The sequence below is a fragment of the Chelonoidis abingdonii genome, chromosome 22 (genome assembly GCF_003597395.2).
Source record: "Chelonoidis abingdonii isolate Lonesome George chromosome 22, CheloAbing_2.0, whole genome shotgun sequence".
Lineage (NCBI taxonomy): Eukaryota > Metazoa > Chordata > Testudines > Testudinidae > Chelonoidis > Chelonoidis abingdonii.
This window is the reverse complement of record NC_133790.1, coordinates 6,011,739-6,033,834: the sequence shown is the minus strand read 5'-3', so window position 1 is coordinate 6,033,834 and position 22,096 is coordinate 6,011,739. Positions and strand designations below refer to the sequence as shown.

At 46.1% G+C, this 22,096-nt stretch overlaps 1 protein-coding gene across 1 annotated transcript in view; it reads left to right on the top strand.

Moving 5' to 3' along the window:
* Positions 1-1,229: 1,229 nt before the first annotated feature.
* Positions 1,230-22,096, top strand: part of CUX2 (cut like homeobox 2) — a 94,209-nt gene continuing 73,342 nt past the window's right edge. Inside the window, exons 1-2 of the mRNA XM_032800608.1 lie at positions 1,230-1,337; positions 5,398-5,445. Coding sequence (XP_032656499.1) covers positions 5,410-5,445 — 36 coding nt within the window. The 5' untranslated portion in view covers positions 1,230-1,337; positions 5,398-5,409. The remainder of the gene's footprint in view (positions 1,338-5,397; positions 5,446-22,096) is intronic.

Genomic DNA, 22,096 nt, shown 5'->3' with positions numbered 1-22,096 from the left:
TGCACTGTGTTATTTCTACCTAATCGTCACCATGTTTCATCATCTGGAGGCCAGCCTTTCCAGTTGGAAGCATTGAGCTGTGCATGCCGGCTATATGGGTATAAGTGACTATCAATGTAACGGCTATTCCCACCAATTCCTTTGGCGCTGATACATAGCACTTTCCTCCAGAAGTATTTCCAGCATGTACTTGCATGTTTATAATAAGTGTGAATGCTTATGTCAGTTACGGCGCTGGGTCTTGACAAAGTAGGATTTGATCGTTGCTCCTGGAGTCCCAGGGTTTGCTATACCACAGCTTGACTTCCCAGCCAGGGGACCACCCCCCTGTGATGCAAACAGACAGCAGAGCACACCTGCAGACTAGGGCCTGAATTATGCAAATGAATTCCATGACTGCTAATAGGGCCATGCGCTCCCCTTGTGAAATTTGCAAACACTAAAGTGAAGAAGAGAAGGAGGGTGCGACTATGCATAGTGTATTATCCCCTTCTCCCCCAGCCTATATCTGTTGGCTTGGAGGGTGATTTTTTTTTTTAAATGCCATTTTAAATCCTGCATCTGATGGCGGTTTCACACATGCAGGTTAGTGTTCTTCCAAACCAGCTTGATCTGAATCCATAATTCTTTAATGAAACATTTCCCTGCACTTGAAGTGAACTGTGCATGATTTACTGCGGGATACCCAAAAGGTCAGTTTATTTAATATCCGCACCTCCATTTTTCCAAATTCTGCTGAAATTAAAAAGCCATATATATCTTAAAAGGCATATTTATGAACACTTAAGCATAAGTAAGTCATAGTTGGACTTCTTCCCTCTCTGCTGATATATGGAATCTGGCAACAAAGCAAGCTTAGAATAAAATCTGGCAATACAATATGCTACACTTTACTATTTTGACACTACCACGGTGATGTTTTTTTTGCAGTTACTGTGGAGCTTATGTCACTGTTCCTTTTGGGAGTCAAAGGATGGGAGGGGAGAGAATATTGATGAGCTGTTTCTTGATTATCTCGCTTTTATTTTAGTTTATTTTATTTTGCATTGAATACATAGTTTCTTCAATTATTCATGCAGCCTCCTTGTCGATATTGCAGGTCTTGGCTTTGTAAGGGAGGAAAATGAAATGCTTGGGATAATGATGTGTACAGTTTAAAAAAATGCATCAAAAACATTTTTTTCTTTCTTTCTTTCTTTTTTGTTTTTTGTTTTGTTTTGTTCCAGAAGGAGCTTAATTCTGTTGCTTCAGAACTGGCTGCTCGGCAGGAAGAGAGTGAACATTCTCATAAACATTTAATTGAACTCAGCCGGGAATTTAAGAAAAATGTACCTGAGGTACAGTATATTTGCTGTTATAGAATTAACTCAGTAGGATGGCATATTTTCCTCTGTTCAAACTAGATTTTGAAAACCGTAGACATAAGTGACTAACAAGAAAGGAAGCTAATTAGCCACAAAGACAAACTATAGTCTCTAACCTTTGGATTTTCTTTATTGCTTATTCTTGCTGCCTCTGATGGCTCCATTGTATTTAAAGGGGCTGATCCTGGGAGATGCTGAACAGGTTCTGCTCCCCCTCGGTCGGCGTTGAGGGGAGCTCAGTGCTTTGCAGCACCACTCAGAATTGGGCCCGAAAGCATTTCCATTAACAGAACTTTTGGTTTATAAAAAGCAAGTGTTAAGCGTTCGGAGATGAGATCCTGGCATCCAGCTCTCAGCCCAGATGGGGAAGGCACATTTTTATTTTTTTCTAAAATACGTTTTATTTTAGTCAGTTTGACTGTTAAGATTTTTTTCCCCCTCCAGTTTCAGATGCTATTTTCTTTCCTGCCTGTAAAAACAAAACCGTAAGGGGAGATATTCAAAGGCCCCCCCAGGCAGGTAGGTACCCAGCACCCACTGAGAGTCACTGCAAAGGGGGGATGCCCTTTTGAAAATCTACTCCTTTGTTCATGAGATTCAGGAGGCCTGAGGCTAGCATAACACCTTCTCCAGGAGTAGCCCTATGGCTTCCAGTGGGACCACGGCATGAGGTGTGATGTTCTCCTTTGTGGGGGTAAGGCTGGCAGAAAGGGGCTCAGAGAAATTTAGAGAGGGGGGCAAGGGCCTTTATGGTCCTATCTGATCCATTCTCAGTTTCCTCCTGTCAGTTTTCTGGTGTTCTGTCCAATAAGATTTAAGGCTGGGCCAAAGGGTGTTAGGCACTCCAGCCCCAGTGAATGTCAATGGCCTTTGGATGCCTAACTCACTCCCTCAGACACATTTGACAATCTCAGTCTAACTGCCCCAGGAAGGGGCTTTCCTCCTGCTAGTGGTGATGACGCATAGTAAATTTTCCTGATATGGAACCTAAAATCTCCTTCCATGAATTGCATTTTCTTGTCTAGAAACCCTGCTCCCTCCTTGATCTTCCCACTGTTCATATGTTTGTGATTTCTATTAAATAGATTTTGTGTGCGCTTAAATGATAACCAGCGTTTTCTCTCGCTACAGCATAGCATTTAAAGACCTTAAACCATGTATAGAAATTTGACACAGGGAACACACTTCACCAGCCTCTGAAATGCGCCACTCGTGGGGTGGTGGCTGTTTGACAGCCCTTACTAACAGTACAGAGCAAGTTAGGACTGGAATTGAAGAGTAACTTAACTGAAAACAAAAAAGGAAATGAAGGTGATCAGGATGTAGTGATTGTGTGTACTTTGGCCCATCACCATGGTTAACACTTCTAATCTGGTGAAAAAGTGCAAGGGGATTGTTAACCAGCACAAGGGGATAGAACCTCCGTGTTCTATCTGGCGTGCAAGTCGGCAGCTCCAGCCACCATTGGTTCAGTACTGATTCCAATTTAAAGGGACAGCAGGGCAAAAGTGAAAGGTGGCCAATGTAGATAGGAGCAGCAGCTTTAACGTTTCCTTCCTGTTAAATCCAGTGGGAGATTGGTGCTCTCTACTCTGTTCAGTCCTGTCAGGTTTCTGCTTCAGCAAGGGCTCTGGTGGGGCATAACACGAGTCGCGTACTTTGGGGGTTAATTTGTTTAAAAACAGTGGATGAATTGGGTGCCAGTGAAAGAGAGAAACCTTGGGCCTGATCCAAATCCCAGCAAAGCCAATTGAAAGCTTTCTGTCGAATTCAGTGAAAGCTAGACCTAAGTCTCTCAGCTCTGCCCACGAGCCATGCCTGATGCGAGAACGCACTGTGCAAACTTCCACCGCTTAGAAATGCCGATTCGTCTCCATTCTGTGTGCGCTCGCTCTAGTTGATAGCTGGCCCAGAGTGTGTTAACCGCGTCTCCCTGAGCTGAAAGCCCACCACAGGTGTATACCCTCGCTCTGGGGAGTAATGCAGGTTCTGCTTTCATGTCCATGTGAATGAGAGTAACTCCATTAAAGTCAATGGAGTGACTCTGGATTTACATGGGTGTGAGAGCAGGGTGTGGGCCAATATCCCGGGACCTGGCTGGGCTTTGCAGCGGTGGATTGTCCTTCGGAAGAGACTGCTGGAGTGAGCTTTCAAGGCCCTCTCTGAGCTTGGATAGAAATGGGCACCTCAGAGGGGAGTCTACCTTCATGGATTGAATCCTGGCTGTAAGATGCCCACATGCTCTTTGAATCAGCTGTATAAACTCCAAACTTCCCAGCTCTTCCCTTCCTTGGTTTTGGCTCCATGCCCCCATTATCTAGTTCGGGCCTTCCCTCAGCAGGGTCTGCCCTTCCTGCAGTGCTTCACAATGAGCCTCAGTGGAGGTCACCAAATTCATTTCCATTTGGGGTGCGTGCCAGGATTTGAACCCAGACCCCCAGAGGTGACAGACATATGCCCATTTCCACCAAGCCCCCGGACCATCTCCCCACATCGGCTGCACTTGAGAAATAGCCACCGATGCTTCTGCTGTTCAAAGAAAATAGATAAAGTTAGCATAGAGCTGATGGAAGGGGCTGGATAAGGGTGTCCCCTCGCCTGGAAAACCTCAGGTAGCAGCATTTCCCATCATGTCTTCCACCTTAAGTGAAGGAACCAACATGAGGGGCAAAAGGGGGCAGCCTAGGCTATATCTGCCCTGCGGTTACAAGGAGTGATGGCGGCTCATGCCGACATACATGAGCTAGTGTTCTCCAGCTAGCTTGGTACTGCAGCTGTGAAGCCGTGGCAGCACGGACATCAGTAATTACCCAGGGTTCCAGGTGACTTGTCCAGTCCATCGTGAAGCCTGTAATGACGTGTCTTCGCTGCTCCGGTACTGAGTTAGCTAGAGTAAAGTTACCTCGGGTTGTAGACATCCTATTCAGACCTTGGCTCCCCGTCTGACACCCTCGGTAAGGTACCTGCTGTGATGATCTGTGACCGGCTTCTCAGAGGCACTGCTCCCACTGACTTCAGTGCTCAGATCCGTCGGAACTGGCCCGAGACCCACCGGCTCCTGTTGGGTGGGCTGCTGCACAAGGTGATCATGCTCACCTTGTTGTTAGAATGGTTGCTCGCCAAATGCTGTCATTAGTCTGGCAGCAGTGTTTTGGTTTAAGCTGAGTAGTGTGCTTACAATCTGCTGGTCTCCCATGAATTGTATTCCTCACGATGTAGAAAGGTGAAACCACATACCCTCCTGGGTGGGTAGCTGTGTGCGGGAAGGACCCTCTGCGGCATGGCTATCTGGCCATTACCGCAGCCTCAGGGCCGAAATAGCCCTTCCAAGCATTGCCCTCCCCTTCCATCGCTTGGCCCTGCCTCGGCAGAAACAGGGATCCTGAGACAGTGATGTGTCCCTGTGAGCAATCGTACGCAGAAGAACAGCTGTTGTAGACGAGTATCAACACCTGAAGAGGACTAACATAGTTCAATGTCTTCCTGAATTACACACACTCCTTTCAGATACTCCTGGGCATCTCCTATTGCCTTCTACTCTGGGATCATGAGCATGGCCCCTGCTGAACTTAGCCCTAAGAATGTTCTTCTTGCAGGGCAGGGGACCCATTCATAGCAGCTCTGGGGCGCACCACACTTTGAAAGACTTATTGGAAACAGGTGCTGCAAAGGACTAATATGACTTGGTAGGCAGAGGATGGGAGGGAAGGGTTTGACTACCCCCTGTAAAGAGAGAGTGGGGACGGGAGAAAGATCAGTGCTGCTTGACTGGCCTCTTGCAAAGACTCAGTCGATGCAAACATCCAACGGTTAAAAACCGCTTTGCCCTTTGTCAGATTTTAGATTCCGGTAGGTTAAGAGTAGCCGTTGAGAAGATTAAGTCCAGCCAGGACACCAGCTCTAAAGCTTCAGAGAAGAGACAGGTAGTTGCCCGTGCCTGTAGTTCAGTATGTGTGGCTCTGTAGATATACAAATACCACTGCAGAACTCGTACAATATCTGCTTCCGGTGAACTCTCTGATCTCTCTTTCAGGAAATCAGAGAGATGGTGGCTCCTGTCTTACAGAGCTTCCAAGCAGAGGTAAGAAGCTGTCACTCGCAAGAGGTACTCTGTCGTGATGGTGTTTGCGACTAGCCAGATTAGACTGAGATGGACCCTGGGGATAAAAAAAAAAAAAAAAGCAGATAGACACCAAGACCAAATTGCACAATCACTGCACAGCATGTCCCTCACTTCCAGCTCTCTCACGCTTCCTCTGAGCTCACTAAGGCCAAATTCATCCCTTCGTTGCCCCCCTGCTGTTAGTGATTGCTCCTAGTTTGTACTGTCCCCCCACCTAATCATCTCTCATGACATTTTACATGTGCAGATGAACTTTCCCAACTCGGGTACCAGTCTGATGTGGAGAGATTTAAATTCTTCCAAAGGGGAGGGCAGTGTGGGAGAAATATCGCACTTCAGAACACGTTTTTTAAATGATTGCTCTTCTGGGGGCTGCTTTCTGTGTTCTTCTAATGTGCGTAGATTGAAACCCCTAGAGAGATGGAGGCACTCGGCACTCACTACCAGCAACACATTAGAATCTGTCATCTGCTGAGCATTACATTACTTGAAATCTGTCTCTCTGGAACACCGGAACTGCATAAGAAAATATGAAAGTAAACAATAACTGGATTTACACAAATGCGGCTGATTTCCATATTTCTCATCACTTCATTTTATTACTCAGTTTACTGATATGCTCATTTATTTATAGGGCAATCCGGTATTGATTCATTCCAATGCACTATGCATAAATACACAAAAGAAAGCGATAACAATAGGAATACATTTTCAGTCTTTTAAATACTGCGTTTTTCCCAATAGCTTTCATTAGATCTGCTCGGAGAAGATGAGCTATGTGCTTTGGGAGACTCACCCTGCCCTTAAAGAGGAGTGGCTCTGGATTTACGGCAGTGTAACTCAGATCAGAATCTGGCCGCCTGACTCCACATTTTCTTTAGAATCCCCCTTACTGATTCGGTTTCTTCCAGGAAGGTTTTTTCAGGGGATTTTGAGGAGTTGCCTCTGAATGATGAATAGGAAGATGCCTGTCTGGCATTAGGGGTGTTGGGCCCAGTCCTTGTCCCACTGAAATCAATACAAGTTTTGTCACTGAATACAGTGGATGCAAGATTGGGCCTTTTGTCAGCTGGTGTTGGAGAAACTCCAGACCTTTAACTCTGCTTTTGGCAAGTAATTGGGAGAGGAGCTGATTTCCATCTCTTTGCGAGGCTGTTTTCTGCCCTCACTCACCGCGTGCAAATCAGGATCAGAGTCAAAGTGGCTGCCCAGGTGACATTTGCTAATTTTCCATCCCATTTCAGTTTGGTTGACTCTGATCTTTGCAAACGTAGGAGCAAATCCTTCGTGCGTCAAAATCCTTGCTGAGGACACTGGGAGTTTTGACTGAGTAAAGGCTACAGCATTTGGCCCATCCTCAGCTATATAAGGCAAAAGGGGTGTTAAGTGGAGATCAGCATCCTTCTTCACTGTAAATCAGAGTAGCCCCATGGACTTCCACACAGCTGTGCTGATTTATAACAGCTGGCGATCTGCCTCTGTTTGCTTATTAGCTGGGGTGAAATTGTGAAATCCAGAGAACTCAGGATTTATGCAGCCGTTCTTTTTGCAAGAAATCCTCCACTCCCAGGCTCCAGGTTCTGATCACTGGATCTATGTAATCATGGGTCAGTGGCCCTGGTTCCATCCCCACAGATCTTGACTGCTTCTGCATATTCATAACCCCCCTCCAGTAGGCAGGAGGTGTCAGAGTCCCGCCTCTAGGCCATTCCAGTGATACCACTCATAGCCAGGATGGCTGGTGCTGGGGTGTTTTTACTATGGTTTAGATTTCACTAAACATGAATATTTACAAGGGAGAACACAGTACTACATCATATGTCCTGGGGAGTAGCCAAAAAGCCCCCCTGATGAATGTCGGGGCTCCCCCTCCTATTTTTTCTTTTAGATGGAAAGAAAAAGATCATTTTGAAGTAAAAACCTGTGTTTTTGCAGTCACCCTAAGCATCTCGTATACATTTAGGCACCAGTATCCTTTATATGCAGTTTCTTAGTGGGAAGGGGGAGTTATGGGGTGGAGAAGGGACTAAATCGTACCCACTGAGAATAAAAACAGCTTTTGTTTTCCATCCTGATTAGATAAAGGCCGGTTTATTTCCCTGGCACGGAATTACAAAAAGCTGCCCATGACAGTAGCTTAATGGCAACAGCTTGAAATGGACAAAGTTTGAATCTCCTTGCATGAAGAGAAAAGAGCAAACCGAAAGCCCTGCTAATTACAAAAGTTGCTTTATGAAAGATCATTCAAAGCAATAATTTAGCAAACATAATCAAGTAGCGCAGATGGGGATTTTGATGAATAGTTTGCAACATGCAATTAGCAGCTCTTGCAGTTACATATCATTAACCCTCAGAGCACAAAAATTATTTTCTCATTATTAGATGAAAAGGTAAAATTAAGCTGACTAGACAGTAAAGGAACAAACTACAATTAATTACCTTCATTTATTACAGTCATTATTTTAAACTTATTTTTTTTCTCCAATAGATAGATGAAAACATCTAAATTAAAAGTTTTGTTATGCTAAAGCAGAGGTGAAACTTTCCAATCCGTCTGTACACTGGAGTGTCCCTGTGCTGGGGAAAGGGCTGATTCATCTGCTAGGCATCTGACTGAGCGGGTATTTTATTTCAAATAAAAAGGCAATTTAGCAGTAATTAAAACTGTATAATACATCAGGTTAAACATGGAAAGCAAAGTTAAGGGCTAAGGATCAAAAGGGTGAAGGTTAAAGAAAACATGTCGCATCCTTTTTCTCAAGTCACCTGTTTGTACGTTGTTTGCTGAGATAGCTCACCAGAGCCAGTCCTCCGGTCTAGCTCTGTATCTGTAAAGTGGCTGTTGCATTTTAGGGCCAGTATAAATAGGTTTTGCTTTGGTTGATGTGAAATGGACACTTCTAAAAGGCTGTGGAAATGGAGCAGCTAGGGCTGGAATGTCAAATACACAAGACCGGATTCTCCTTTGTGAATCCCAGACAACCCCACTGAAGTCAGTGGAGTAGCTAGCAGCTGAATTCAGCTCTCATACCCTTGGGGAAAGGAAGTACCTAGCCACTGATGCCGGTGAAATGATGCTAGGAATGACTGACCACTTGCTTCCTGATGGGGAGGTGGAAAGAAGCAGTGTATCCAGCGAGCCTTTCTCGGGTAAAACTCCCGTTGACTGTGCTGGACAGCAGAGTAGGGTCTAAATGTTCAGCAGTAAGGTAAAACCTGCACTTTTCTCATGTGCAAAATCTGAACACTAGAGAAAAGTGCAAAAGGCAGGTAAAGGAAGGACGTTTGCAACAGAGCCACTTTTGAATCTTGGTGAGCTTTTTGTGGCAAACTCCCAGCCATGAATCTGTGCCCGACAGAGCTGACTAATGTGGAAATGAGAACAGCTGGAAAAACAACTTCATTTTTTCCTGCAAGAAATGTTCCTGCAAAGAACCAAGTGTAAAGTGTGGAATGTGCCCTGGGGTATCAGATGGGCCTGTTTAATGCCAACATGTTTTATGTGCATATTTGGGTGCTGTTTCTGAGTCCCGGGCACAGCAGTAACTGGGGAATGTATGCACATGCTGTTTAATTTCGTTAAGGAAGAGGAGGACGCAGACTTTGAATGAAATTGATGGAAACATGGCAAGTAATTAACCGATGTCAGAGACATAAATCCTGTACGGAATGACAAACCACACAAAAGGGAGAGACAGAGCCTGTATTTGTGCTCTGTGGATCTAATGCCGTGGCTGCACGTGTACTAGTCAGCGGTAGGTTTGCCTGAGTAAGGACAGCAGGATGAGTCCGGATGAGGGGGGTATGAATTGAATGCTAAGGGGAGGGTTACAGTTGCTCTGCACAGGTCTGCTAGAGGAGGAAATTAAATGTGTGGTGGTGGTTGAGAAACTAGTTTAATATCCCCCCACTGGACCCAAGCCTGACTGGTACCACTTCCTGTGGCTTCAGGGGGGACTTGGCCTGCAGCGTTCTGTGCACTCTCCTGACCTCGCCCAGTGGCTCCATTTGCTTTCTGGTGCCGTCTGAGATGAACACATAAGCCAGGGCCCTGATCCTGAGAGTTGCTGAGCACCCACCACTTCCAGTGGCTTGAGTGGGAGCTGAAGATGCTCAGCACCAATTGGCATCAATCCCGAGATGTCTCCCTTTTTTTTGGCAGCCCCCAGTCTGTTCTTAAAGGCTTATTCCCAACCCCAAATAATGCCTCCCTCCTCCCCAAACGAGCCCAGTTGTGCATTACCCCTGCATGCTGGCTTTCCCCTTTTGAGTTGGTGTGATGGCTCTCCAAACGGCTTTGAGTCCCAGTCCCGGATGTCAGTCTTACCAATGGATATAATGACAGGCCAGTTACAATTTTAGATGTAAGACCTTAGCTCAGAATTTCCTTGGCTTTGTCTTTTTTCTCTCCTGACCCGTAATGTTGTCTTTAAAGCACAGCAGTTTTTCTGTAGTAGTGCTAGTGAGATTCAAGTCACTTACTGAAAAGTAATTTGCTTGTGTATAAAGGACTTTTTACAGCCCAAAGCTTTTCTGGTGGTGTGCTGGCTTTTTGAAGTTTGAAATCCAGTAAATCCAGAAGCTCCTTCTCTCTCTCACCTTATCTCAGAAGAGATGTGGCAGAGGTGGAAGGTGACACGGGGGATGGCTCATTAAATGATTAAAGGCCTGGAAAGGCTTCTGTATATGGAGAGAGAAACAGAAGATAGAGAGCGTCTAGTTCGGAGAGGAGTTAGAGCAAAGGGCTATGCTAGAGAGATACAGACTCACAAATGATGATGAGAAGGTATGGCTGGCACTCCTATATACTAGGATAAGGGGCCATTCTAGGAACCACTTTTAAAACTGACAAAATACTATTTTCCATACTACAGAATTGACCTGTGGAACTCTCTGCCACAAGACAACACTGAGGCCAAGAGCTTAGTGGGATCCAAAAAAAATGCTAGACGTTTCCCTGGGTAATGAGAATCTCTAGCATTTTTTTTTTATCCTGTGCAGTGTGGAAGGGATTTAAACTCTCCCACATGAGGGTACAAGCCAACCTTTGGGGATTAGAGACAAAGGTTCTCTACCGGCTGTTTCTTCCAATAATGGTCCATGAGGGACAATTCTTCCTGGAGGAGCTGGTTCTGGCTTCTGCCAGAGACAAGATCCTGAGCTGGTTGGATCCCCTGTGGCAGTGCCTGTGCTCACCTGCCCTGGTCTGGAGTTATTCTAGTTCATGAATCTAACAGGGAGAGGCTCCAGCACACAGGAAGTTAGCAGGAGTTCATTCCTTGGGGGCCATCTGCATTTGGGGGCTGTAATTTCCTGCTGCTTATCCATCCATGGCAGGGACGAGGCCCCATTCCTGGCCACCAAGCAGTGGTGGTTTGGGAGCTCCATGTGTTTTCTCCATGGGGAGGTGATTGAGTGTGGGTTTGAGATGGGGGGCCTGAGGTTTTCCCCTGGGTGCTGGTGCCTGAGAGCAGGAAAGGGCATCATTGGTGGGCCTGTGAAGCAGTGACTGGCCAGGCACGCTCTCCTTTGGGAGTGACGCAGGCGAGCTGGAGGCAGTGTGTCTAGGAGGAGAGGGCTAAACCCCTTGTTATGTACCCAGCCTTCTGCCTCCCATACAGTCAACGTCCCTCTTTGCTGGGAATTCTGCTTACAGAGCTTGACTTGGACCCCCCGGGGCAGGGCTTACCACGTCCTGTCCATTGGAGCCTGGTGCTGTTGAAGGTGTTAGGCTTAGACTAAGATGGGGCCTGTAGAGTAGCCACCAATTCCTACTGTCATGGCCTCACCTGGCTCAAGGCCTAGACATCCCCCACGTGGATCCTCCCCAGGCTTTTCAGGGTTCGAAATCCAGGTCCAAATTCTGGTGCATGGGCCCATCTCCAGCCGTTTCTTCCCCCGCGCTGGGGGAACAATTCTCTCCCATCAGCTCTCAAAAGCATCTTTATCTGCAGCATCATCCATACACCCTTCTCTTTCCCCGCCCTCCACCCATTTCTTCTGTTCCACCAGTCAGAGCCTGCTTCCCCCATTCTCACCCCGGCCCTTACAGGCTTTTAGAAAGTTGGAAAAGAATAAAGCTTCCGCAGTGACCCTGTCTCACTGACCATCTAAAATCAATCTGCCTCTCACAGCCTTGTTCATTTCATTCTGAAGCCTTTCATCGCAGATTAGGTGTCAGTACAAGATTATTTACAGTTGCCAACTGTCAGTAAATGCACTTAAAAAAAATAAAATTAAATCAGTTAAAAACAAAACAAAAAAGTTTACATTGGTGAAAAGTGAAAAATAATCTTGAAATATTTCCTCCTGTTACCCTGCTATAAAAAGAACCTTTAATGTACTGTAAGAACAGTGCTATCGTGGCTAGGGTGGGTACCACTCTGGGATTTGGGAAAGCCAGGTTTAATTCCCGGTTCTGCCACAGCCTTCCTGCATGACCTTGTCCAAGTCACTTAGCCCTTCTGCAGCAGAATACATCACGGGATGCTGTGAGGATAAATACAGGAAAGATTGTGAGGTGCTCAGATATCTCGTTGCTGGGGGCCAGATAAGAGCCTTAGGTAGATAAGAGTTATAATCCAAAATTGCCTCCAAATAATCATTCTCTGCTCTAGACTTTATGGCCCCAGCTCTGAAATCAGTTAAGCCCTGGCTCTGCAGGGATGTGCCTGTATGGATCCACAGCAGGATCAGGGCCCATGTGTGCTGCAGGCTGCATTTCTTGACCTTTGAAGATGTGTCGTCATCATTTCTGAGTGTCAGGACAAAGCGTGAATATTCTCAGTAAATGTATTACTTGCCAGTTGGCATTCCTGGCTGCGGCAGTGCTCCAGCATCAGAGCTGTGGAATAATGCTTGCAGGTTATAATTTTTCATATTAATTTTTTCTTACAATATTTATATAATGCCTTGGCTTTGCTGGTCATTTTGTAGAGACTGAACAAGAAGTTCCTTGTCCTAGAGAGTTTACACTCTGTGGGTCTGATTCTGCAGAAATGTAAGCCCACATGAGTAACTTTACTCACAGGAGTAACCTCATTAAAGTCAATGGGATTATTCACAGGAGTAACATTACCTCCCCCCACTCCCAATATTTTGTAGATTTAGGCCCAAAATGGACACCCCAGATTTGGCTGTTGCAATAAGCCCAGAGTCTCACAGCTGGCTCTGGTGAACTTCTCTATAATTCCCCCTTAACTCTGGCCGCCGTGCCACGTAGGGGTGCAGTCCTGCAAAGTGCTGAGCTTTCGGGTTCCAACCCACCAAAACCCTTAAGCACCTGTTTATCTTTGAGCATGAGGCTCGTCCAGCGAGATCCGTGGAGCTATGTGGAGTTACACCGGCTGAGAATCTGGCCCGATAAGTTTTCCCAAGGCATTGGATGAAAAATCGTCTCTCCCAGCACCCTAGTGAATTGATTTCTGAATGGCTCCCAGTGGCACCATCAATGATCCCTCCCCATTTCCTCTCCTGTGGCGTGCGGCAGTAGCAGCTTTCCCAGCAAATAGCAAAACAGGGGAGTGCAAGTCACCAGAAAAATTCTTTTCAGCAGTGAACTGCAAGTCAGACGTGACCAATGGGGCCTGGGTATCAACGTCTTAGCGCTCTTCCCTCCTGACCTTCTGGTAGTGCCTGCCGAGACACCCACTGATGGCAGTGAGGGAACTGTTGCACTCTAGTTTTCTTTGCGGCTGGGAACAGGTGGAATCCCAACCAGTGGTCACTGGGTGCTGTAAAATCTCATCACCATCCTTTTGAGCCAGGGCTAGAACAGTTTCAAAGAGCAGTCTCGGGGCCTGCTGCACTTGTGCAGGACTCGGGTCTTGCTTAAAAGTCAGCAGCGGGTGTGTGTGACCCTTGGAAAGATGTCCCATTAGCATGGCATGGGGTACCCATCACAGGGCGCTTCATCTATCAGATCACACCAACCATGGCGATATTTTTCCATCTGATACAAATGGGTGCTTTAAAGAAAAGACATAATCTGCCTAGGGGTTTAGAGTCATGTGCTCAGCTGAAATTCTGAGGCCTGCTCCTCTGTGTGGTCTCCCACAGAATCCAGTGGGAGTGAGCCGCACACACAAAGGACTCCTAGGATTCGTGACCGGGGGGGTTGCCTATTAGTTGTCTGATATTTGGGATTGATCTTGAGCTCACAAGCCCTGCCTGGCTGAAGGTTGCAAGGTAGAGATCAAGGGTGGACCAGTGGTTAGGGTGCTAGTCTAGAACTTGGGAGACCCAGGTTAAATTCGTGGCTCTACCAGAGACTCCCTACATGTCCTTGGGTATCTCTGTGCCTCAACTACAATGGGAATCACAGGCACTGGCCTTCCTCACAGGGGTGCTGCAAGGATACATACATCAGATTGTGAAGGTCAGTCGAACAGCCACACTGGGTCAGACCAAAGTTCCATCTAGCCCAGTATCCTGTCTTCCGACAGTGGCCAATGCCAGGTGTCCCAGAGGCAATGAATAGAACAAGTGATCTATCCCCTGTCACCTGTTCCCAGCTTCTGGCAAACAGGCTAGGGACACCATCCGTGCTAATCCTGGCTAATAGCCATTGATGGACCTACCCTCCATGAACTTATCTAGTTCTTTTTTGAACCCTGTTATAGTCTTGGCCTTCACATCATCCTCTGGCAAAGATACTTCAGTAAATGGGGGCCATATATACCTTAAATACTTAGTCAGCTATCCAAGACCCTGATTATGTGATGGCTCGGGATCTCCCCTGGGACCTTTGCATAATTGGGATTTACCTGTAGTTTGGGGATATCCCCTGAGCTGTTGGGCCTGACCATTACTGCCCCAAATATCTCAGAGAGAACATTTGGTTTTTCTGCTCTCTCATACAGTCTCTCTCCTTAGGATTACTCATGTGCCAGCTTCTTGGTTTCAGCACTCTAATAAGTAAGATTCACATGATGAGATTTATGGTGTCTGAAAATAACCAGGATTCCTATCAAGTAACCAAAGCCAGCAAGACATTAGTGTGATGGGAGGTGGAATCTTTGGAAAAAATTCTAATGAAATTAACATCCTTAGACTTTAATATCAGGAACTTGGCCAAAGCATCATTGAACTTGTCAGGAAGTATTACAACAAAATTAAGAACCAGCAGCAATTTTCTTTCATTCAGTATCATATGCTTTATAAAGTAAATTATTAATGCTTTTTTTCCCCTCCGTTAAAGCAGTTATTTGCAGCGTCTTGGTATATTTCTCATTAGAAATAACATCGTCTAAAGAACTATATTGATTAATTTTTTTCATCTTCGATTCATGAACGTGAACAACATATTTATATGACATTCCCTTTAACTAGAATTCTCCTGCTGTATTTTTATATTATTGATCTTTTTGACGTGAATTGCTTTTTGGCCTCGTGAACATGTTGTGAGCTTTCTGACTTCAGAGAAATGGACTCCAGCGTGAGCAGCGCTGGAAAGAATGAGAACTGCCATGTCCCAGGGTAATATCCAACATATTTAATGACAGTTAAATGCAGCAGCTCCTTAGTGTGTCTTCAGAGTCTCAGCATTTACAAACATTTTAATGGGCTGGGTTACAAAGCCTGAGCGATATGTGGAAAATATTTAGAAATATTTAACCCCCCTTCCCAGCTGCTGGGTCACAGGGCTACAGCACGCTAGGGGAAAAGACAGGGATGCTCAGACAACAGGCATGTTCCAGATTTAGCTTTCATCCCAACATTTCATTTCATTTCGCTCCACTGGGGCTAGCTGTTGGGTAAGGAGCTGTGCTGTGCCTGAGTTCCCGTGGGATCGTCTGGTGCCTGTGTGATGACTGGGGAAATGTGTGGCCATTAGTCGCTAACAGGGAAGATATGGCCAGTTGGCAGCTCTTGGCCAAAATTGTCTCTGATCCCTGTCCAAGACCTGCCTGTGGGCCTGATCCAAAGGCGATGGGAAGACTGCCACTGACTTCGAAGGGCTTTGGGTCAGATACAGTGTTCTGGGGCCGTGGTCAGAGGTGGGGCACGTGCAGTTTGGTACGCTGCCTACTAAGGCCCTCTGGCCTTCGCCCAGCACTGCGGGTTGGCCATGGGAAAGCATCTCCCCCTGCTCCCTCCTGGAAACCTACCGCAGCTCTTTAGCCCAGCGCTGCTGCTCCAAAGCACCCTGGACTTGATGTGAATTCCCAGTTCTGACCAGACACTCTCCCTCCTTCCTCTCCCTTTCCACAGCCAGTGGGTAACTCTCCTGCTTCCTTCTCCTGCCCCTCTTTAGACACGATCCTGTCTGTCCTCCACCAGCCTGGCTGCTCATCTCTAGCACCTCCTAGCTGGGATTGTCCACAGCCCTAGGCGGCCACACGTTCCTCTCCCTCCTGGGAGATCCCTGGGGGATCCCTTGCTGCTCTGCTGTGTGCTGCACACTCACCCAGTCCCCTTCCCTGCTCTGTTTTCCAGCAATATTTCTTGGCTAGGAAACCTGTTCTTGCTTTCAGCACCTCCTGTCTGCAGCTCTCCGCCCCGGGGCCATGCAATGCTGCAGCTTCCCTGGCTGGGCAGGGGCCTTCGCTGCTTGCAGGGTGCACCTGCCCTCCTCCTTCCAGAGTAGCTGGTGTCTTCTGGGGTCAATGTTGAGTAGATCTCCCGTTCCGAGTTCCAGCTGATCCTGTCTCCCTTTGTCATCTCTCCCCTTGCTCCCCTGTATTTGTCTTTATTTTCTTCCTCTCCATTAGAGACTAGGATGATTACGCCCAGCTCCCCCCCGCCCAGCCATTATAAAACCCCCATCCTGTCGCCCTCGGTCACTCTTTTCCCTGATGGCTTTGACTGGGCCCCAGCCAAGAGTGATGCCTTCCTTTGCACAGCACCTGTTGCTACACTGGCTGCTCTTCCTTAGAATCTCTCAGCTATTGACATTACCTTGGAACCTGGGATCAAATGGGCCCCAGCGCTGAATCAGCCCGGATCTGGGGGGTGGCACGACAAGCCCCCACTGAGGAAGTTATGCAAAACTGAGCTGAAACCTGCCCCACTTAGCAATGTGTCCGTCTCTGCCAGATGTGTCGAGTTACCTGTGTGACTCTTGTCTCCATTGGATCTGAGCATCTCTCGGTCACTCCTGGGTTGTAACTCCACAGCCCCCACGAGGGATGGAAACGCGAGCCCCACTGTACACGCGGGGACCTGAGGCACAGGACGGATCAAGTGGCTGGTTCGATGTCACAGGGGAGGTCTGCGGGTGAGCCAGCAATTGGCCCCAAGCCACCTGTGTCCCAGACCTGGGCTCTACCCTAGTTTTATAGCTCAGAGGGGTTTTGCCCAGGTGCTGTATTGGATCGGTGCAGCAAGATAGGTGGCTACGTTGTGCGATGTGCTCCTGTGAACTCTTGTGTGTATGTATTTACGTCCCTTTGCGGCCTGTATTCTTATTTAATGCCACCTTAACCACTTGAGGCCAGTATAGCGCAGTATTGCCCAGCAGCGGGAAGGCTTTTCTCTCCTCAAGGCGTCTGGCTGGGGAGTATTTCCTAGGAAGCAGCCAGTTGCTTTAATGATGAACAGCTCCAAGGCACCTGAGTTTCAGTGCAGGTGCCGTGTCATCAGAAGACCTGGGTTCTATCCCTGCTCCTCACCTCATTGCGTGACTTTGGACAAGTCACTTAAGTGCTCTGTGCCTCAGTTTCCCTCTCTGTGTAATGGAGGATGATGACACTGCTCCAGCTTTGTAGAGCACTCTGAGATCCTTGGATGAAAGATGCTAGACAAGGCCAAATTATTATTTGCTCACCTGGCTGGCAAACGCCACCCATTTTAGCATCTGAGGCTGTTGCTCTGTCATTCAGATAGATTTCCACTGGAGGTTGTTTTATTTCAGCCAGCCATGGGCCTTTGCAGGGTTTTTTTCCTGCTGATTTCATTACCAGTTTCACTGTGGCTGAAAACCAATTACCATCCAACAGTCAGCCCCGTTACAATCCTTTCTCCAGCCTCTGATCACGCTGCCCTGCTGCCAGTAATTCCTCCACAGTGGTCACTCCACTCTGGTTTTTGCTGCTTGTACTTTGTAAGGGCTACCTGTCCCTGAAAGGAAGCAGCATTCGAAATTGGAGGGGCACCTCTCCCATCTTCATTTCCTTCAAGAAATGTAGCAGCACTTTTGGGGAGCCATTTTTATGGTGCATAAAGAACTCCCGAGAAGTTTTGGCTTTCTTTTTTCTAAGGAGATAATTTTATTCATGTATTTGCTTGTTTTCTAGGTTAGAAATTCAGGGCTTTGTTCACGAGGTCTGCAAGGAAGGACACAAGACACTCAGAAAGCTTTGTAGGGTTAGGACATCCCATATTTAAAATGGAAATCTGATTAATTGAAGTGATTGTGTATTTGAATTAGATGGGGTTAAACCAAAACAAGCGTTTTAAACGGAGCAATAAAAAGGTGGAAAAAAAGATCCATGTGCTAACTAAAAAAGCAAAAAGGTTTGAAGCAATCACATGGAGTTGCCAACCAGAACCAGGGAACATTAGGAGCTGCAATTTGGGGTGCTTTTGCAGTACGTAACAACAACTTTATTGAACCAACAGTCTTATGAACAATGTTACATACTCTTGTGCATCAGTAGATGGCGCTGTTCAGATTGACTGTCTACATACACAACAAGCTGTTTTTGCATAGAACTTTCCTAACAAGGGACACCTGATTTGACCTTCCTCATAAATATAGGGGGGAAAAGAAGACGAGTCCTCTTCTCTTCCCTGCCCACCTCTAGTCTTTCTTTCTTTATTCTTCTGCAGGCTTTCTTAATACATCCCAGAAAAAGAAGAGGCAGCAAAAAAAGAGTGCAAAACTCTGATTTTCTCTCCTTCACAATTTGCATTGAACATTTGGAGACCTCCGTTCCCGTGTTCCTAGTCTTAAAAAACATACACTCCTTTGTTTTACTCTGAGGATTTAGATTGAAACAACTGAACTGTCAGCCTAGATTTGATTGCATGTTCAAAATAATAAAACCACCCCAATGCAATTCAGATTCTACTCCTTTCGAGATGAGACGCTGAGGTGATCACACAATTGGTGGTTAACAAAGTTTTGATACTGGGAAGGATCAACAGAGATAGGAGAGTTTAACCGTTTAGCCAGTCAATTATAATAATATTTCTGCTTCCAAATGTTTAAAAAGTTGGCTTCATAAGGTATAATCATGGCAGAGAGGCCAGTCTGACAATAGTAATTAATTAGGCTATTATGCATTCTACAGTGATAATTGCTTTGCTGGAAAGTCACCAGCCATGAAAAAGACCCAGCACATAAATGTAATTCATCAATCCGAGTTGTTCCAGCACAGTTGCGTTTTCTCACCTGGAGTCAGGGTACACTGTGGAAGGAAACAAAAAATAAATTAATGTCACACCAATATATAATAGCTGAGTGCTTGCCATACCTCAGATCATTGGAGGATTTTGCAGGGCGAGGGAAAACAGCAGTTAAATGAAGGTTTAACATCTCAAATGGCCATCTCTGTGATCTTGTGGCTGGCAGCAGGCATTTCAGCTCCTCTCCCATTACTGATTGCAATCAGGAGGGTGGGAAGACCAGCCACTCTGACAGGTTACCGGTGAAACACCACACAAAGGAGTTGGGAGTTTGCATCTGAGTGAAACATATCCAACTGGCAGCAATGTTCTGATAGGATTATACCCATGTGAGCAGTGCCTCTTGCAGGCACTGAGACACGGGTGGGGGAAAGAGATCTCTGAAGAAAACAGCGTTGCAAGTTTCTGGGTGGATTTGGACCTTTGTTTTGGAGCATTTGCTGTTTGGGTGGATTTCACCTCTGGGCAGAGGGCTCAGCACCAGCTCTAGGTGCTACTTCAAAATAAGGCATAAGTGGTACCAAAGCCTGGTGCTGGGCCCTCTGCCCAGGGGAAAATTCAATCCAGCGAACAGAGAGACATTTGTAAATAATTCCACATCTGATCTGGGATGTGCTCATGTGTGTGCTTTCTTGTTGCTTCCTCCTTTTTTCCTTGTCTTAAAGTGGTGATGTCGAATAAAAATGATCTCCTTTTGAAAAGCACATTCCCTGCCTTGGGTGATTAACACAAAGTTAATCTAAGTAGCTTTCCCCCTTTTGTGCAATTGGTTTACTCTTTGCCCTTCATTCCACTGGAGCTATGAAAATCCACTGGTCAGTTTCACTTTTTTTTCTAGTCAGTTTCTCCTCCTCCTCCTGCTCCAAGCATCCTGAAGCAATGTCTGGGTGGTGGATACCGTGTACTGCAAATGTTGGTATAAATCCAAGCCCAAACCTTTCTATTTTCACTCACCTTTCTTGTTTTTAAATGCATGTGAATAGTTGTATTGCTTTCACAATTTTTAAAAACCTTTCTTGCTTGCTTTAGGACAAACCCTACATCTTGAATCTAAATTATCACTTGACTAGGTATCAAAACCCAAAATATTTTAAACGGGCTGGGGAAGGAAATCGAACCCAGCCACTCACATAATATAAAATGTCTCTATACTGTGATATATTTTTCACACAATAAAGTGATTTGAAATTAGATCCACTTTCCACCCAGCTGTAAGAAGAGCATAACTGATTACCTAAATGGAGTGGCACAGGCATATATCAGGGCTGAATTAGACTGTACTTCTCTCCCCATCCACACAAGCATTCTTGCTGTCTTTTCACCTGGTGAAGGACAGCCGGCTACATTGTGCTGTTGGGTTTTATGCAGAACTCCCCACTGGTTTCAAAGGGGAATCTTATTTTAAAGCCAACTGTATTCTATAGGTCAGTACCACTCGTGTGGGTGGAAGAGTTCCTTGTGGAAACTCAGACTTCGGTGCGGTTCAGCCCATGCTATTGACCCGTGTAGGAAGGGAGTCTCGGACAGGATAGTACCCTTTATGTAAAACTCAGCCCGAGGGGCAGCCTTGAAAAAGGAAGAGTGATCTGATCAGTCAGGATTGGTTGATTAGTCACAAACTGCTCTGTTTCGATTACAGTATGACATTTAACTTTTTTTTAGAACTCAGGTAAAATACCAACCTCCAGCCTGTCACAACATTTCCCAGCAAAGGTAATATTTAATCCCCAGGACTGGACTGGCAGAGCTGTGTCAGCCAATTAAACAGCCTCTGTGGGTCCTCACTCTCTTGATGACTTGTGTCTTGCCCACACGTGCTCCTTACGCTCTTGCTAAGGTGGGCGGTAGGGTTCTCAAATGGAACTGGTACTGTGCAGATAAAATCAGAGAGAGAATTTCTTCCCTGTTGGGTGCATCACTGCAAGTGGGGTTTTCATAAGTGCTCAGTGTTGGCCTAGCTTTGCACCCAGTGGGAATTTGCCACTGACTCCATTGAGAGCAGAGTAAGGCCAATGATGAGAGTGTTTGAAAATCAAATCCTAACAGAGGGCCTGATCTTACTCCCATTTAAATTAATGGCAAAACTTCTGTTGACTTAACTGGGAGCAGGAACAAACCCCAGATGACCAAACTCCCACCCCATCCCAGAGCAGGGGAGCTAAATGTTCATAAGTAACCAGGAAGTTAGTGTTTCATATTTTGTGCCATTGAGAAACTAGAAGAATTGTCCACACTCAGCCATGGGCCTGATCCAATGTGCAGTGAAGTTTGATGGGTGCTGGAGGTAGGCTTCACTTTCTGGTTGTGATGTATAAGCCATGTCATCTTCTGCTGGGGTTTATGGTACCACAGCGAAATATTCAACTCTAAAACTTCCACTGAGATTTTTTTTTTTCAATCATAAAAACAATTCAGTTCTGGGTTTGTAAAAGCGGTTTTGTTAAAAAAACAAAAAACAAAACAAGCACTAGGCCAAAAAGCTCAGCACCTTCCCTTGAAGGCTTTTTCAATGCATTTCATTTGCTTATCCTCAAAACAAACAGTTCCTAGCAATGTATTTTCTAGAGTAGTTTAAGGTGGCCCATCTGCAGGAGGGAAACATACACTTGGAGTGTCCCCAGAATGACTTTATTCTCTCCTTAAAAACTCAGGCGATTGGCTGATATATTTAGGTAGATTATCTCTATCCGGAAAAGGTCATTTAAATTTTTTTTAGCTGACATTTCCTGAAAGAGCAGAGCGAACTACTGGCTGAAAATACTAAAACGGGAGTAGCGTGTCTGAGCGCACCTGTCACATAATTCCGGTGTCTTTCACCAGGGCGCTCTCAGCTCCTGCTTTAATCCTTTGTAAAAGCACCTTTTCTGTAAAATGGGACTGAATTGGTGTCCTCTCCACGTGGCTCTTTAGCCATGCATGCGATGTCTGCTGTGATGCATTATTTCCTGTATCCCATGTTTTAGTCTGAGGACTGCAAAGGCGCTATATGCAGACTGCTGTCCCTCAGCAGCTTCATTTAACATTGGTGGAATGGGCACCTCACTGATCACATTATCTCCATTGTGGGCTGTGTCTGGTGAGTCCCGTTCAGCTCAGGGCTTCCCTGTGGTGGGAGCTGGGGTTGGCTGGTCACAGCCTTGCTTCAGTGCTGGGGAGAGGCCAGGCATAAAAGTCAGACTGGTGTGATGATCACCCTGCTGCTGATTAAACTGCTCACCTTTGAAAAGAGTCACTCTTGGGCTTCCGTTGCTTTGTGGCA